The sequence below is a fragment of the Camelus dromedarius genome, chromosome 34 (assembly GCF_036321535.1).
Source record: "Camelus dromedarius isolate mCamDro1 chromosome 34, mCamDro1.pat, whole genome shotgun sequence".
Classification (NCBI taxonomy): domain Eukaryota; kingdom Metazoa; phylum Chordata; class Mammalia; order Artiodactyla; family Camelidae; genus Camelus; species Camelus dromedarius.
The window spans coordinates 5,681,785-5,698,771 of record NC_087469.1 but is presented as its reverse complement, the minus strand read 5'-3'; the positions used below and the strand labels follow the sequence as shown (position 1 = coordinate 5,698,771).

At 38.8% G+C, this 16,987-nt stretch overlaps 1 protein-coding gene across 1 annotated transcript in view; it reads left to right on the top strand.

The window, feature by feature from the left end:
- The first annotated feature begins 3,266 nt into the window (after nt 1–3,266).
- The window catches only part of ZW10 (zw10 kinetochore protein), a 28,529-nt gene continuing 14,808 nt past the window's right edge, over nt 3,267–16,987 (top strand). Inside the window, exons 1-8 of the mRNA XM_064482059.1 lie at nt 3,267–3,451; nt 5,398–5,532; nt 8,529–8,630; nt 8,823–8,900; nt 9,053–9,212; nt 10,543–10,695; nt 11,133–11,324; nt 16,479–16,642. Of these exons, the coding sequence (XP_064338129.1) occupies nt 3,347–3,451; nt 5,398–5,532; nt 8,529–8,630; nt 8,823–8,900; nt 9,053–9,212; nt 10,543–10,695; nt 11,133–11,324; nt 16,479–16,642 (1,089 nt within the window). The 5' untranslated portion in view covers nt 3,267–3,346. The remainder of the gene's footprint in view (nt 3,452–5,397; nt 5,533–8,528; nt 8,631–8,822; nt 8,901–9,052; nt 9,213–10,542; nt 10,696–11,132; nt 11,325–16,478; nt 16,643–16,987) is intronic.

Below are 16,987 nucleotides of genomic sequence, written 5' to 3'. Positions count from 1 at the left end.
GAAAAATGTTTTTGACATATTGTTAAGTGAGAAAAGCAGTGAGCAAACAATATATGGAGTATATAGAATGCAATTTCACTTTCACAAAAAACTGCATATATCTGTATATATGTATGTAAGTATGTATCTATATATCATATACCATAAAACGTTAACTATGGTTATTTTAGTGGAAGGATTATGGATAGTTTTTATTTTATTATTTCTGCTTGTCTATGTATTTTATACATTTATAAATTCATAATTTAGTATTTTTGCAAGCAGAAAAAAAAAATCCCCCAATCCAAGGAAGCTATCCAGACCCAGAATATATCGGGAGGGAAGCCCTTCCTCCTCAGCCTCCTGCTGCTGTTAGGAAAGCAGCTATAAATAGATGGTAGTCATACCAGCTTCCATTCCTTTCTGTTGCTGCTGCCAAGAGGCAGGTTCCGACAAGAAAAGAAATCATTTGCATTAACTGAGTGCAGCTAAATACCAGACTTTTGACTAAATTCTATATCCTTCTTTACTTTTCACACCACCGATGTGAGATACATGTTAGGTAACTTGCCAAAAGCCCCTAGCTGGTAAGCAACAGATCCAACTCCTAAGCCAGGCGGCTCGCCGGTGACATTTCATATTCTTGTCTCCAGGCCACAGCAGAGATTCCACCTGCCCTGTGCCTATGCACCTGTGACACGGCACATAGATGAAGGTTAATCTTAATGGCAAAACACAGAAAAAAATTGGGATTTGTTATATTGAAAACATAAATGTTGACTAATGTATTCCCCTATTCATATTTTAACCTACTGATTGCCCTGTGTACACTACGAAGTGAAAGAAGGGTGTGGAATATTCAGCAAAGAGGAAGCATCTGAGAAAGCAGTATCTTGACTTTACCTGAAAGATGCCTCAACACTTAAGCAGCCTGATTAGATTATCAGTCTTGTAGGGGTGAAGGGAGGTGAGCAGAATCTTCTGGCATGCCCTTTTAAAAAATGTTTTATTACAGAAAATTTCAAATGTATACAAAAGTAGAGCAAATGGTATAAAGAAATCTCATGCACTGTCACCCAGCGTCAAAAATTATCCACTTACACCAACCTTGTTTCATCCATACCTGTACCCACTGCTCCCCATCCCTCCCTTCACACTATCTTGAAGCAAATGGGATGCTCTTTTAAATCGTAGGCTCCTTCTGCTGCTTTTATAACAACCGCATGTTCTAATCAACACAATGGTGAAATATTAGGCATCCCTGGAAACACTGTCTGCTTGTACTACATCCCTTTGGATTTGTGTTTGATATTTGGCTTCCTGAATACTGGCATGCCGCAGGTGTGTAAGCCATGAGAGGTCAGACACTGCTCCTTAATTCTTTGGCTCTTCCTCGGAGCTCTTTCTTGATGATTTGTGAAAATCTGTGAGTTGGGAGACACACACATCAGGATAAAGTGTGAACTATGAGGGAGATCAGGTTAGTGGGGGAAATTGGAACCCATTCATTTGGTAATTCCTCTTTATTTATTCAAGTGTTCATTCATGCCTGTGTATACTGACCGTGTGTAGCAATCTCACTCCATCCCCTAGAAGAGCATTCTTCTCCTTCCTCAGGCTGACTCTGGCTCTTCCCTCTTTCTCTGGAAACTTGAGGAACAATCTTTAGCTTCTCCAGTGCCCAGGGAGAGGTGGAGCTTCCACAGCTGTGTTTGTGGGTATGAATGGATTGGTTTCCTGGAGGAAGATTCCAGAACTTCAACCTGGCATCTTCCTTCCATTCTTAGGTCAGATTCCTTCTTACTGTGAAACCTTTCTGATTCAATCAGAGACTGGGTGCTCCTCCTCCAATATTTTCTCTGCATTTTTGTCTCTTCCTCAGAGGTGGATTAAGCTTCAGGGACTTTTCCTTGCACAGGCTCCTTCCAAGGCCTGTATCTAATTTTGTATTTGTTATTTTATATTCTTTTCCTTAAAGATTCCACCCTCACCTGGCAACTGTAAGACTTAGGCCCCACAAAATCTGGATCAGTCCCTTATCTACCTCCAAAATAGTAATGATCGTATTTTCCTGAGATTATTTATTTGAGTATTTTGGATTCTCAACCTAGCACAGCATCTGTCATATAGTAGTTGCTCAGTAAATGTGTGATACAAGTTTTCAGGAATTTCATCTGCAGGTCCTTCTTTCTCACTGGGCATTTATTATCAGTAGCATTTAGAACTCAAAGTGAAGCTGACAGGTCTACCAAACAAGTTGGTTTGGTTCTCTAGGGAGAGGTGCTTCCCAAGATATTATGACTTCCTGCCTCAACTCCAGCTTCATTTCCTTTGCTCACGTCACAGGAAGCTGCCCTGGCCTCACTAGGATAAGCAGATTGTCCCACAGGCACTTAAAATTAGCAAGGACCTTAGGGTCAGCATCTACTTGGGGTCAACCCTTGCAAGAGACCTTTAAAAAAGTTAAAAATAACATTTTAATCAAAGCAGTACACGTTTATTGCAGAAAAATAAATAGGGAAAGAGAAGGGGAACCCCCCCCCCCACAAATTCATCACTCAGAGAGATGTATATCCTTCATCTCAATATATGTATTTATTTATCTTAAATATGTGTAAATATCTTAAACACATAACACATTAAAAAATTTTAAAAAAGGTTTTGATAAAATTGACTTGTAATCTCTGATAGAAAGTTCCAAGTATCTTGTTCTAGTCCACACTGTACTGTTATTTATATTTGGGTAATATGAATAGTATTACATAGATGTAGTATACACACACACACACACACACACACACACACACACACACACAGATGTAATATAAACCATGCAATATAAAAGGAGTGCAATTATGGGCAGATTTTTGTTTATAATGAGGTGAAGTCATTTCCTTGCACAACTTCAGAGAGCACCATTCGTACAGACTGACGGCCTCTGCGGCCCCTGAGAAGGAATATTTAACGAAAAAAACATCAAGATGGGCTCGTTGGGTTTTCTGGCTAGATAAATTTCACAGGTAAGCGTTTTGAAGTTGAGAAAGGTTCAGTTGGAACTGGTTATTAAATAAAAACATTTCTCCCAGGGAAAAACGGGCGGGAAAGGAAAAGCGATTTGAAAACGGAGACAGAGGAAAACGCGTCTCCACACAGTTTGCCAACTACCGGACACCGTGGAAATTCCACGCTAAGACAGCCGCGGTGCCTGCTGGGAGTTGTAGTTCGGCGCTCGCCCCCTCTCGCGGCAGTTCGGGCCCCGCGAGACTTCGTTTCCCGGCAGGCCGCGCGCCAAGGCCGCCAACGGGACTGGAGCTGCCGCGCTGGCTACGGGAGAGTGACCCTGTCAGCGTTGGTTCCAGTGGTGGCGATGGCCTCGTTCGTGACAGAAGTTCTGGCACACTCGGGGAGGCTGGAGAAGGAGGATCTGGGCACTCGGATCAGCCGCCTGACCCGGCGGGTGGAGGAGATCAAGGTGAAGGCGGGGCAGCCGGTGGCTGACTACAAAGGGACGGGAGAGGAGTGGGGCCAACGGCAGCCAGAGTGGGTGCGAGGAGTCGGGTGTGGGAGCTGAGGGGGAAGAATGAGGAGTGGGAGGGCTGGGAGGTCTGTGGGCTGAGGAGGGCGCTTAGAGGGGAGCCCAGACGGAAGTGGGAGACTGAGGAAGCGAGGGGGCTGGGGCGGTGTTGGGGAGTGGGGTTAGGTAGGGGAAGGATGGGATAGAGGGACGAGGAGGAGGGCCGAGGAGACCAGCAGAGCAGGGAAGGTGGGACTGGAGGGCCGAGGTGTCTGCATAGGAGAGGGTAGAAATGAGGGCAGGCTCCCCCCACCCCTCGTCGGCGTGTATTTATCTCCTCCACCTACTCCCTTGTACGATTTGTGGGTGAATCTAATAGCTTTGGGAGGATTATACCAATCTCCTTTCTAGGAATTTTTCTTGTTTTTTTTTTTTTTTTTTTTTGTATCGATATTTTCTTAAAAGTTTCTCCACCCTAGGCCCTTGAGGCTGTGCTGAGTGTTACAAAACACGTAAATAGCGCTTCTTTGGACCCTCCTATCTTGAGATTGATACAAAAACAAAAGGCACATAGCCACAAGCAGTTTCACTTTGTTCTGCTATCACCAGCCTATTAGTATTTGCCCTTGTCTTTGTTGCTTTTATTTAAAGTGATGTTTACCTGTATAGGTCTGGATTTAAGGGAGCAAGTTTGGTACTGTACCATAAAAGCACAAAAATAGTTCTCTTTACCAAAATGATTTCCTAAATGTTAAGTATTGATGTCACTGGCATCTCTTTAATATGGCTTTAGGATTTTTCATCACTTTTTATATAAAAATGGAAAGAAGACAATCAAGCTACTTGAGCATGGCACCCAAGGCTCTTCCCTGTTCTGGACCTAACTTTCTTTTCATTAGTTGATTTTAACAACTTAAATCTTCAGCCAGTTGAGAATTACTTTCTGTACTCCAAGCGAAACTCCAGTTGTGTTCCTGGAGGACACTAACTTTGTTGTCATATTACATTTTCTGTATTCTGATTACTTGTGTATGCTGTCTTTCCTACCTAAAAGGAATTTATTTGTGGGCAAGCATAATTTTTTCTTGTGTCTTCCAAAGCATTGACTAATTCAGTGCAAAGTATTCAATAATTTGTTTATCAAATTAATTCGCATTAACAGAGATAATGGCATTCAAATCAATTTAGGGTTTTAAAATGAGGTCTTACAATTTATTTTATTTTATTTTTTTATTTTTAACATTTTTTATTGATTTATAATTATTTTACAATGCTGTATTAAATTACAGTGTAGAGCACGATTTTTCAGTTATACATGAACATATGTATTCATTGTCACATTTTTTTTCTCTGTGAGCTACCATAAGATCTTGTATATATTTCCCTGTGCTATACAGTGTAATCTTGTTTAACTATTCTACAATTTTGAAATCCCAGTCTATCTCTTCCCACCCCCTGCCCCCTTGGCAACCACAAGTTTATATAGATCTTACAATTTTATAAGCAAGAAAGCAGAAATTCACAAATTGATTGAAGTATACACATTATGGGTTTAATTTATACATTTGCTTTTTTTCTGTTAGTGATATGATTAAAATTAGTGGCGATAGTCTTGATATAGTTCAAAATGAGAACTTCTGGTTGTGCCTTTCTCTTTTTCAGTGTTTGCACAACTCTTGGGCACCACTGGGATTTGGTCATTGTCTTCTTGCATCCTTAAGTTATGGGACTCTTAATGGTGGGAGAAATGTGCTTTTTGAAGAACCCCATTGGCTTGGAGGGAAAGCAGATGGGTGTGGGTAACCAGCAGAAAGGCTCTAATATGGAAGATACCTAACAGAAGACGAGCTATGTAACAGAGTTCCCTACTCATCTCATTTTCAATTTTGTATCTTATATAATAGGGTGAGGTATGCAGTATGATCAGCAAGAAGTACAGTGAATTCCTGCCTAGCATGCAAAGTGCACAGGACCTGGTTACCCAAGTAGATAAGCTGTCTGACGACATTGACCTGCTGAAATCCAGGATCGAGAGTGAGGTAAGAATAGTTTGTAAGGTAGATTTATTGGGAGGCAGGTCAGCTTCCTGATTCTTAAGACAATTCAGTTTTATACAACTTTCAAAGACCTTACTTTCCTTATTGGGGAATGGAAGTTGGATGAGACGATTTTAGGGAAACTTCCAATTTTAAAATTCAGATACTTTCCAAAAACAGGGGGAGGGTATAGTTCAAGTGGTAGAGTGCATGCTTGGCATGCACAAGGTCCTGGGTTCAATCCCCACTACCTCCTCTAAGAGTAAGTAATAAACCTAAATGCCTCCCTCCTCCTGCACCACCAAAGGAAAAAAAAAAAAAACAAAACCAAAACCAAAAACCCAAAAAACAAAAGCAAATACTTTCCAAAAACATAATTTAAAAAATTTCTTTTTCATGGCAAGAATGTTTTAGCTACAATAATGTCTTACATTTTTAATAGCACTTTATAAATTAAAAAAAAACTCAGGATATTTTAGATATTTTATTGTCCTCATAATAAAATAAAAATAGATGAAGCTTAGAACTGGACCATTTGGCCTTCTCTCCCATCATCTCCTACTGTAAAATGCTTGTATCTCTTAATGGCCGGCATTCTTTTATACCCACAGCTGCCCTCAACCTGTTAAAGCTTCAGCACAGTCTTTGTCTTTTGGCCTTCGTCTGAAAACTTGGCTTGGTTTGCCAATCAGCCACTCTTCTTCCTGTCGTAAAGCCACTTTTCCTGGCCATGCAGAGAATCCCTGCCTGTCTTACACGGTGTCACTTTGTGGGCCTCGTGCTTGTTATACTTCTTATGGAAGGTCCAGTGGGTTTTAAGAATGTTGACCACATTTGCCAGAGTGCTGTCATCATAAAGAAGCCAGTCTGGAAACAGGAGTATCCACTTTATAATTTAGAAAATATTTTTCACATATATTATCTCACCAGGATTTTTCCCTTGCAGTTTCCTTTTAGGAAAAACAGGCAGTTGAAGGAAATCAAGCTGATATTAGAGGATTAAACAAAGTCTAATCCTAGGTGTCTTCTGCATTTGCTTCTAACATGAGCATCCTTGGGTGAGAGAAGAAGGACAGTTTACTACTCACAGCAGTAACCAGAATGCTAAACATTTTTGCACAGTGTCCTGAGCCCAGGCTTCTGCAGGGCAGTGTGCAGTGGACTGCATGATAGAACTCCTGAGTTAGGGAATCTCAGCCTCATAATGCCTGCTTTTTGCTACGGAGGGAAACACTATTTTTCCAGTGTTCACTACACAAGTGTTCTTGAAAAGGTAGCCCAGACCAAAAGATGGTCAGTTGCTTCACTTGCAAGACAGTGCAGAAATGTGAGGTGCCCCTAAAGAATTGTCTTCCAGCAGTCTGGAGAGCAGTGGAATTGGCCACTGTTATAGTTTGAGAAGCACGCTCTAAGACTTTGTTGTTGTTTGCATGGTTGAAGTGGGTCTTGCCCCATGTCCAGTTATAGCTGGAGGTTAAAGGGCAAAGGGAGGGCACAGAGGGGACACATCCGTGTTTTTGAGACTAAGACTTGGAACTGGTACACATCCCTTTGGCTTATATTCCTTTGATGGGATCTTAGGCACATTGTCCCTCTAGAATGCGTAGCCTAGTTGGGTAGCCATGTGCTGTTACTGGGGGAGAGTGGGAGAATGGATTTTAGAGGACAGTTTACATATCACTCCTTCCATAACATATTTGGAGATTTGGAAAATGATGTGGACTTGAGATAGCTGCGCTTAGAACTTGAAGCCATGGGAATGGATTAAATTGTCCAGAGAGAGTGTACGGAGCAGGGTTTTTCAGTCTAGGCACTGTTGATATTTGAGGCTGGGGATTCTTTGCTGTTGGGGGGGCTATCCTGTGCATTGTAAGTTGTTTAGCAATATCCCTGACCTCAACTCACTAGATGCCAGTAGAACTCTGTCAGTTGTGACAAGCCAAAATGTCTCTACACATTGCCAAGTGTCCCTGGATGGGGGTGGGGTAAAAAAAAAGTTTAGTTTTTGAGAACCGTTGGTTCAGAGTAATAAGAGGGCCAGGCAGAAAGGAATGTCAATATGTGTGAAGTGATCAGAGGGAAAATGAAGCTCCCAAAAGAAAATGAGAAAGAATGGCCAAAGAACCAGGAGGAAGATGGGTAGAAATTGGTGTCATGGAACTAAGCAAAAGGAAGTAACGGTGTACTGATGAATGGTTATTACGGGTGATGGATGCTTTGGATTTAGCAACAAAAATTTGATCGGTGTTTTTGGCACCAGCTGTTTTGGAATAGTTTTGGTGGAATGATGGGGATAGAAACCAGATCACGTGGGTTATAGAGTGAATGAAAGGTGAGAGAGTAAAGACGGTGAGTATGGATCACTCCTGCAAGAAGCTTGAGAGGCAGGAGAGGAATAAGGTAGCTGTTGAGAAATAGGGCAGTTGCTGAGGTGGAGATGTTTTCTTAAAGATGGGGGAAATTTTAACGTTTAAATCTGATGGGAGGAGCCATGCTCTAATAGGTATTCAATCAATATATAATTCGTGAATGAAGAATGAATTAGGGAGAGGTGAAAGACGAGAGGGAATAATTGATAGTACCAAGTCTCTGAATAGAGGGGACAGAATGGGAGGTGGAGTCTCACTCAACGTAAGAAAAGCTTTTTATTAGAACTGTTCAGCTGTAGGATGAATTACCACTTGGCAGTGGGGATACCCTGCTAGTAATCCAGGTGAATGAGCTTTCTGATGAAAGAGAATTTAAAACCAAGAATAGATGGTGACAAAAAGATGTTACGTTGTTGGAAACGGGTATTCCTGTGTAGGATAAGGGTTTGGGCTACGTGGACAACTGAAGGTCTCTTCTACTGCATTCTGTGATTTTTATTCCAGTCTTCATCAGCATGTAAGTTTCATCATGAATTACAGTCCCCTAATAAAGCTTATTGATTTTAAGAAATGTTTTATTTCTTAGGTATAGTATAGCTTAAAATTACTTGTCTTTGATGTGTGACTTAGGTCCGCCGGGATCTTCATGTATCAACTGCTGAATTTACAGACCTGAAGCAACAGTTGGAAAGAGACTCAGTAGTCCTAAGTTTGCTTAAACAGCTACAAGAGGTCAGTAAACTCAAACCAAACTTCAGTGTTTTGGTGGTGAGAAAGTGACTTTTTTCCAGTTGGTCTCAGTATTAAATGGGTGTCCTTTGACTATATGGTTTCTTTCCCAAATTTTAAAAACAGGCAAGCAGACAGACTTGAAGTAATAGTATGTAAAATAAGATACCTAAATAACTACACTTCTCTTTTCAGTTTTCAACTGCTATTGAAGAATACAATTGTGCATTAGCAGAGAAGAAGTATGTCGCTGCTGCTCAGCGTCTCGAGGAGGTATTAAACACTTTCTCCAAAGCATGAGCAATTAATACTATTCTTGTTTTAAGTAAATTTTGTGTTCCATGTATTCCTTATTATTATAAAATGTATTCTGATTGCCCACAGTCCAGGTGGGATGTTTAACAATGATTCTGTTTCCCTACCAGGCACAGAAATGCTTGAAGTTGTTAAAATCCAGAAAATGCTTTGATTTAAAAATGTTGAAATCTCTCAGTATGGAGCTTACAATACAGAAACAGAACATACTGTATCACCTTGGAGAAGAGTGGCAGAAGCTGATTGTATGGAAGTTCCCACCATCAAAAGGTGCTGCTGACCTCAGGTGGACTGCTTTGCTTAATCTGCCTGAACCAGTTTGGCCTCTGAATATATTCCAAATGTTTTATATTGGTAGATGAGAAGGTTTCATTTATTATTCTATCAAGTCTATATTGAGTTCTCATTTTAAGGAAAATGCTTGTTAGGACCAAAATGCTTTTTACTTCTGTGACATTTCTCTTTCTGTCCCTTCCAGTAGGAAGGAGCAGAGAAGAGGGAAGGTGATTGGGAGGGGTCCACTTGGAGGAGGGGTAGAGAAGAAAGTAGAGAAGGTGGCACTTTAAGACCACACCGTTTCCACTGCGCTGTAGGACGTGCCAGTTCCCAAATCCCTAATCCCAACAGTTTATCTTGTCTAGAAGCTTAAAGAAGCTATTCAATCATTCTCTCTCTTGCTAAGGAAAGAAGACAGAGGATCAATGAGATAGGAGTTTGGGCCAATTTTTTTTCAGTCCTTGGGTAAAAATGGTGACAGAATCATGAGATGGGGGCTGCTTTGCAAGGTGAAGAAATAGGATAACTCTGGCCCTGGCTTTTATTTATACTACTTGGCTCTCAGTCCCTCTGCCCACCTCTGGGTGGGAGCCCTCTTTGATGTCTTGTTTACACAAAGTAAAACCCCTGAGGGTATATGTAAAGGGCATGCCATTAAACCTGGTGTATTTTCCAGCACTTAATCTTGAAATTTAGTCTTATTTCAGAGGAAACCTCACAGTCTCCTCTTGCTCCCTTTCTTATGTCCACTTTGGCCCTCAGATACATTATATATGGATGTGTGTTCATAGACACACACACATACACACACATATACACATGTATGTATTTTAGGTATTTTGAAGGAAGGAATCTAGAAAATAATTAGATGCTATTTCCAAGCAGACTGTAAAATTAAGAGAAGGTGGCAGGTGTGTTCATTCTCTGTTGTAACACACTCTTCCTGTTAAACTTGTCTGGCAGGCTGTTCTCTTCACTTGGTAAGAGGGAGCATAGAAGGGGAGGTCTTAATGCAAACTAGGATCTCACTTTTTATTCCTTGACTTTTTTCAGCCATTCAGTACATATTGAATTAGCAGTTATTGTAAGCACGTCATCATACTTTTGCACTCAGTTTGATTCTTCGAACATACCAAAAAAAAGTAATTTCCTGTTTTAAAGTGATGCCCAGGACATGTATGTCGTAATTAATATTTGGCTGCATTAGAAGTGGATTGTAGTAAGAGCATGTACTTAAAGACTCAGGAGACAGTGGGCTCTCAGGAATAGGAATGGGAACATCCTGTGTTGCTGAGACAGCTGATATTTTTTCCCTTTTTCTTAGACATCAGCAACTTGGAATCTTGCCTACAAACAGAACTTCATTTGTGTACTGAGCAATCTCAGAAAGAGGAGAAGGGCCCCGTGCCACCCATCAGTTCTGTCCTCTTGGCATTTTCTCTTCTTGGGGAGCTACATACCAAGCTTAAGTCATTTGGTAAGATAAATGATTTAAGCTTTGTTTCATTTATGTGAAATTTCAGAAGGTCCAGTGTTAAAGGAATGACAGAAAAAATTAACAAATATTCTCTGAATAATATCAATAATGGATCATACAGGGTTTGGCCTCATGGTTTATCAAATGGAATTGTTGTAAATATTACTCTTTTCATTAAGGGCCTAGATCCTTTCCTTTTTTTTCTTCTTCTTTTTTTTTTTTTTGACTAAGTGCCGGTATTTGTTTTATTTGGTTTTTTGAATAATTTATATAAAAATCTGTAGACAGTCTGGGATGCTTTAGTGGGAAAACCTGCAGTGCATTGTGGGTGTTGTGTAATGTCATGGTGTATGTATTTTTGTTGTTAGGTGCACAAATCTTTTTTTGTTTGTTTGTTTCTTCTGGTGATTTTTGATGAGTCTTCATATCATTTTCAGGTCAGATGCTGCTGAAGTATATCCTTAGGCCTCTGGCATCTTGCCCATCCGTTTTTGCTGTGATAGAAAACCAGCCTAACATCATTGTTATTCGTTTTGAATCTGTGATGAATGACTTGGAACATCCATCGCCATCTGAAGTTTTTGCAAAGATCAGACTGGTACTGGAAGTGGTCCAGAAACAGCTTCTAGGTATGTGTCCCCAAGGCAGTGCTTTTTATGTTTTTGAAAAGTAAATATGATTTTTTAAAGTAAATATTATTTTAAAGTGAATAAAAATACCAACAATCTGCGTGAATGGAGGATGGGAGGTGAGTAAATTATGTCATAGGACCAGAGCCGTTGCCTTTTTATTTTGTGCTCTACTTTGCGTTCCTTCTCTGCCCTGTGCTGACAAGCAGGGTTATCAGTGGTGCCCGGATTCTGTGTTTGTAATATTTAGTTGAACTTCAGGATGCATTTCTCTCACTGGACTTCTAGTAGCATCACATTTTGGGCTCTTGCTTTAATTATGGGAGAAGCAGAAATGAACCAAGTGCTGTTTTACATGTTTCGATGGGAAGAATCCCCAACAACCTAGTTGATAAAAACAAACTGGGTTTAATGTAGGAAATGAATTTCACTCCAACTCAACCTGTTGGTTAGATCTTTATATATTCATCCTTGAAATAGCCAGTTTCTATGTTGCTTAAATCATTTTCTGGCTGTCATGCTATTCTGGTGTTTTATTATAACACTGTTGTTTTTACTCTATTTGACTTACCTTCTTTTTGCTTTTCTCAGTTGTCTTATTGAATAGTCAGATTAAGCATCCTTGCTGTGGAAAAGATAAAAAAGAAATGCCGCTATTGTTCGTATGCCTTCCTGGCAGTCGTATACCTTATTTATATGTAAATATTTTTATATGTAAAGCAAAGAATTCTTTCTAGGTTTGACAGCAGAGAATAAAAAATGTTAAGACTTGCATAAATTACAAAAATCCAAGGTAGTTTTCTTCTTATTCCTTCACTTGGGGAGATAATACACTGATTTTTATAAAATTATAAACAGTATCCAAGGATTGGAGTGAACTAGAGAGGTGATTCAGTCCAGATATCTCTGTTCATGTAACCAACCTGAGCACCTTTAGTGAGAGAGAACTCATTTCTTGAGGCTTTCCATCCTATCACTGGGCAACTCTGATTACTCTGAAGTTTTTGTTTGTTTGTTTGTTTGTTTTAATTGTATATCCTTTTTATATTAAATACTATGGCCAAAATGCCCATTTTGGAAATTAAATCTTTAGGATAGTTATTTTAAAAATATGTTCAAAATATATTGCCTTGAAATATCTGCTTTACTGATGCTATTTCTGCTGTGTGGAGCCATACAGAATAAGTCTATTTCTTATTATAGATGATGGACTTTCAGATTTTTCACAGCAGCTGTTGTCATGTCTCCTGCATCTTATCACCAATATAAAACTTCCTTCACTTTTTTTTGAAGTGACATAAATGAGAATTTACCATTTGATCAAAGTCACATTTTCAGTTTAATGGGACAGATAGTTTACTAAATAATGATGCTAGCAAAATTAGCTATATGGCATAAAACAAAGTTAGATTCCTGCTCCATACATCATACAGAAATAAATTCCAGATGAATTAAAGCCCTGTATGCAAAAGTGAAACGGTAAAAATGCTAGAAGAAAATTTAGGAGAAGACTTGAATAGTCTCAGGAAGCACACAATGCATAAAGGAAATGATTGGCAAATTTGACTATATATAAATGTTAAATTCTATATAGTAAACAATACCATAAAGTCAAAAGGTAATAGTGTACTGGGAGGAAATATTTGTAATACATCTGACAGACAAGGAGGTAATATAAAGATTTTTTTTCCCACAGAAAAAGAGAACAGTAGAAAAATAGGTTTAAAAAAAAAGTAATGAATAAACAATTTATGAAAGAAATGGTACAAATTATTAATTAACCTAAAAATATGTGTTACTTAATTTCCCTAATAGGGGAATGGAAATCACACCATCAGGGTAGAACTTTCCACCCTTAGAGTTGATAAAAGACCTGTTTAAGATGTTTCTGGCAAGAAAATGGAAAGGTAGTCTCCTTCATGGCTTTTGTGAGTGCTTTTTATAAAGTAATCTGAAGCTATATAGTTGTACTAAGATATGCATCTCTTTGACCCAGGTATCCCAGTTTTTCATTCCTTACAGAAGTGATATAAACAGTGTATATGTTTATATAAACAGTGTAACGTAAGGGAAAAAGAATACAAGCCAAACTCTTAACACTGGTCACTAGGACACAGAAGGAGAGAGAGAAAGAGCAGCTTGTGGCTGTGGAGAGGGAACATTTGGTTTCTTTCTTTATAAACCTTAATAGTATTGGGTTGGTCACAACAAGCACATTTTGCTTTTGCCATGAATGATTTTCTAGAAAGTATAAGTTACTAAAATTTACCAAGAAGTAGAGATTCTGGACATACAATTAACTGTAGAAGGTTGAAAGGTTGTTAAGAGACTTGCCACTAAAAAGGCCACCATTAGGTACGTATGGTTTATGGCTAAATTCTAGGCGTTTTCTTTTTTTAAAAAATTATTTCACATGGTATTTTGAATTTATTTTCCTTTCTTTTAATTTCCAAAGTAATACTCATTAGAGGAAACTACAGAAGTATATAAAGTGGCACACTCCACGCCCTCCTCAGTTCCACTCCCCAGAGTGTTAACACATGACTGATTTATATCTGAACAGTGCAATAAACTTATTTTCTCTGCATCATTCTTTTAAAAACAAAGAGAAATATGGGTTCTCCTGGCCAGATATCCTTTGGAAATCATGTTTTAAAAAGCAGTAGACAGTTGAGGGGTTATCTGTGGCCTAGAATTGAGAAAAGCATGCTGCCTATGCAGGGTTTAAATGGAGGGTCTTGATCCCAGCACTGTGACCAGATGAATGAGGCTCCTCAGATACCTTGATAATGCTGCTGTGGGATGTGTGAGCACTTCAAAAATTCTGAAGGATTTCCGTACCTTCTCTTTTGGTATTTTATTGGGAAACTTAGGTCAATTTGCTCATAAAAAGACCAACAATCTTAATCAGTCTTTTTTTTTTTTTTTAATCGGTACTTGGATGACATCAGTGACCATGCGCAGAGTAAGGAACACCAAAAATCTGTCCTCCATAAAAGCAATTAAAAACTGGCAGAAACTGGCAGAATCAACTTTTTTGGAACTCTGAAAACTAACCAAAAGCTTGCATTTGTATTCTCCAAATTACAGATAATTCCTCTGTTAATCAAGCTCTTTTGGTCAATAGAAAAAGACAGATAAGTGCCTTAACTTTTTTAAAAACCAGCATAAAATTGACACCAAATTGTGCGCACAGAGAAAACATATAGAATGACTTTACCAAGTCTGTTTATAGCTAGCCAAAGTTACAAGCTCAGATCCCATTAAAATCACATTTTTGGTTGGACATTTAATTGTGATTTCAGATGGCTAATTTTGTCAATTCTTTTTTGAGAGGAAACTTCACAATTCCCTAATGTATTTCTTGAAAGTTTTCTCTTAATGTTGTCTGCTTTATTATCTTAAAATTTTTTTTTTGCACAGCAAGCAAAGATTTGTTTTGCTTTGTTTTAGCAAGTTGCAGTTGCCATCCATTGTAAAATTTGTGGCCTGTTTTCATCTCTTTTTTTCCTTTACTGTTCCACTAGTTTCACTAGCTTCTGCATCTTTACTTGATTCTGCATCAATAGTATACCTTAGTTTTAAACTTAAAAATCTGTTTATAGGTATTTTCTTAAACTACAAGAATATATCAATCGAAATAAGGATTTCAGTTTAACTGCATTTTGCAGTTCATGTAGATATCACAGTCATTTGTGCTGTATGCATAAAATATTCAAATAAGCACATTATAATGTTACGTTGGTTCACAGGGTAAAAAAGTTGCTAGAGTGGAATGAATCTGTTTACACTGACTAGATGGGTGGTGTGTTCATACGGAATACTAGAAATGATACACGTACCTGATGTGAGCACTGCAGTACAACGTAATAGCTTACGTGATGTGATGGTTAAAGTGAGATGCGGTCTTATCAAAGCAACAAAAATTGTGTTTGAAAGCATTTTATGCTGCTTCCTTTTTTTTTTTTTTTTTTTAGTTTAAATTTTTTATTCAAAAAATGTTCAGAGGCCCCATGTACCCTTCACCCAGTTTTCCCCAGTGTTAGCATCTTGTGTAACCATAGTATTAATTTCAAAACCAGCAAATTGACTTTGGTACAATTCACAGAACTTACTCGGATTTCTCTCAGTTTTACCTGCACTTGTGTGTGCGTTTGTGTGTGTGTGTGTGTGTGCACAATTCTGTGCAGTTTTATCTCTTGTGTGGATTCATGCATCAAGATACAGAACTCTTCTGTCACCACAAGGCTCCCTGGGGCCACCTACCCCTCATAACCGCCCACTCTTGCTTCCATTTTTACACTTCATTTGAAATTACTAAAAACTAAAAAAAATTGAGTTCCTGAGTCACACTAGCCACATTTCAAGTGCTCAGTAACAAAATGTGGCTGACTGCTACCAAGTCAGGCAGTAAAGGCCTAGAGTTCAGATGCTGTAACGTATCTCAAGGCTCTGAGGTAATACGGTCACTTTCTTTTAAGGTTCTTATCTCCTAAGGTCTTCCTTGGTGAATCAGAACTAGGTTCAAAAAAGGTGGTCCTGCTTATGGTCTTTCCCTCTACGTTGGTCACTGATTCTTAAGTATTTAATTAATTAATAGTGTATCCTAAATATAACTCCCTGAAAATGTGTTGGAAAATACCAACATAAAATATTACCATAGAAGAGATATTGAGGTACTCTGTTTCATAGACTAGATATTATGCTATAATGTAAGGGGTTTATTGCTATTTTAGTTAGGCTAAACACTCAGATCCTGTGCAGAGATGAAAAAAACCTATGTTTATTCATTATTAAAGAGCTGGGATTTTATTCTAAACTAGTTTCAGTTTGGTGTGCGGAATTTCTGAATGCTTGTCATAGAATCAGATGGGTAGATTAGCAGTAGATGATTATAATGTAGATGGCTTGATACCTTATTGTTAATAGAGAACAGGCAGTAATGCGGTGCAGACAATTCATCTGAGCAGTGAAAATAAAATAATAGTGTGTCATGCCGTGTCCCACGCAGTCAGTTGAGACAGTGGTAGAATTATGTGTGCTGTTTTCTTCCCCATCATCTTAGAATTAGGGGATTCTAGAAAACAAGGGAATTTGAGAGTATATCTGGACCGTGAATGGTTTCTTGTTTAAAACTTTTTCTTTTGAATTCAGATTTGCCTCTTGATGCTGACCTAGAAAATGAGAAAACATCCAAGATCATATTGGCTGAGATGCTTGGTGACATGATCTGGGAGGACTTATCTGAGTGCCTCATTAAAAATTGTTTGGTTTATTCCATCCCGACTAACAGCAGCAAGTTACAGCAGTATGAAGAGGTAAGAGCAGAAGGGTTGCAGAAGGTTTGAGGAGACCATGGGTTCCCCTTGGTGTCGTTTGTTTACCTTGGAGATCTTTTGTTCTTTAGTGACATCTGCAAGAAAATTATGAAGTGTGGAGGCAAATTCCCTGTAACTTCATTTCTTTCCTGGCTTCCTACCTTTTGGTTGGGGAAGTATGTTTTCTTATTAAGTAAGTTTTCTTAAGTAGGATACTTTTGGAAAACAATTGTTTTTATATTTGTATAGCTGTAGTAACTACTATGTGACACTTTACTTTCTGGCTTCTTTTTAGTGGTTCCTCAGACACTAAAATAAATACAGTCGTCCCCCCCCCCCCCCCTT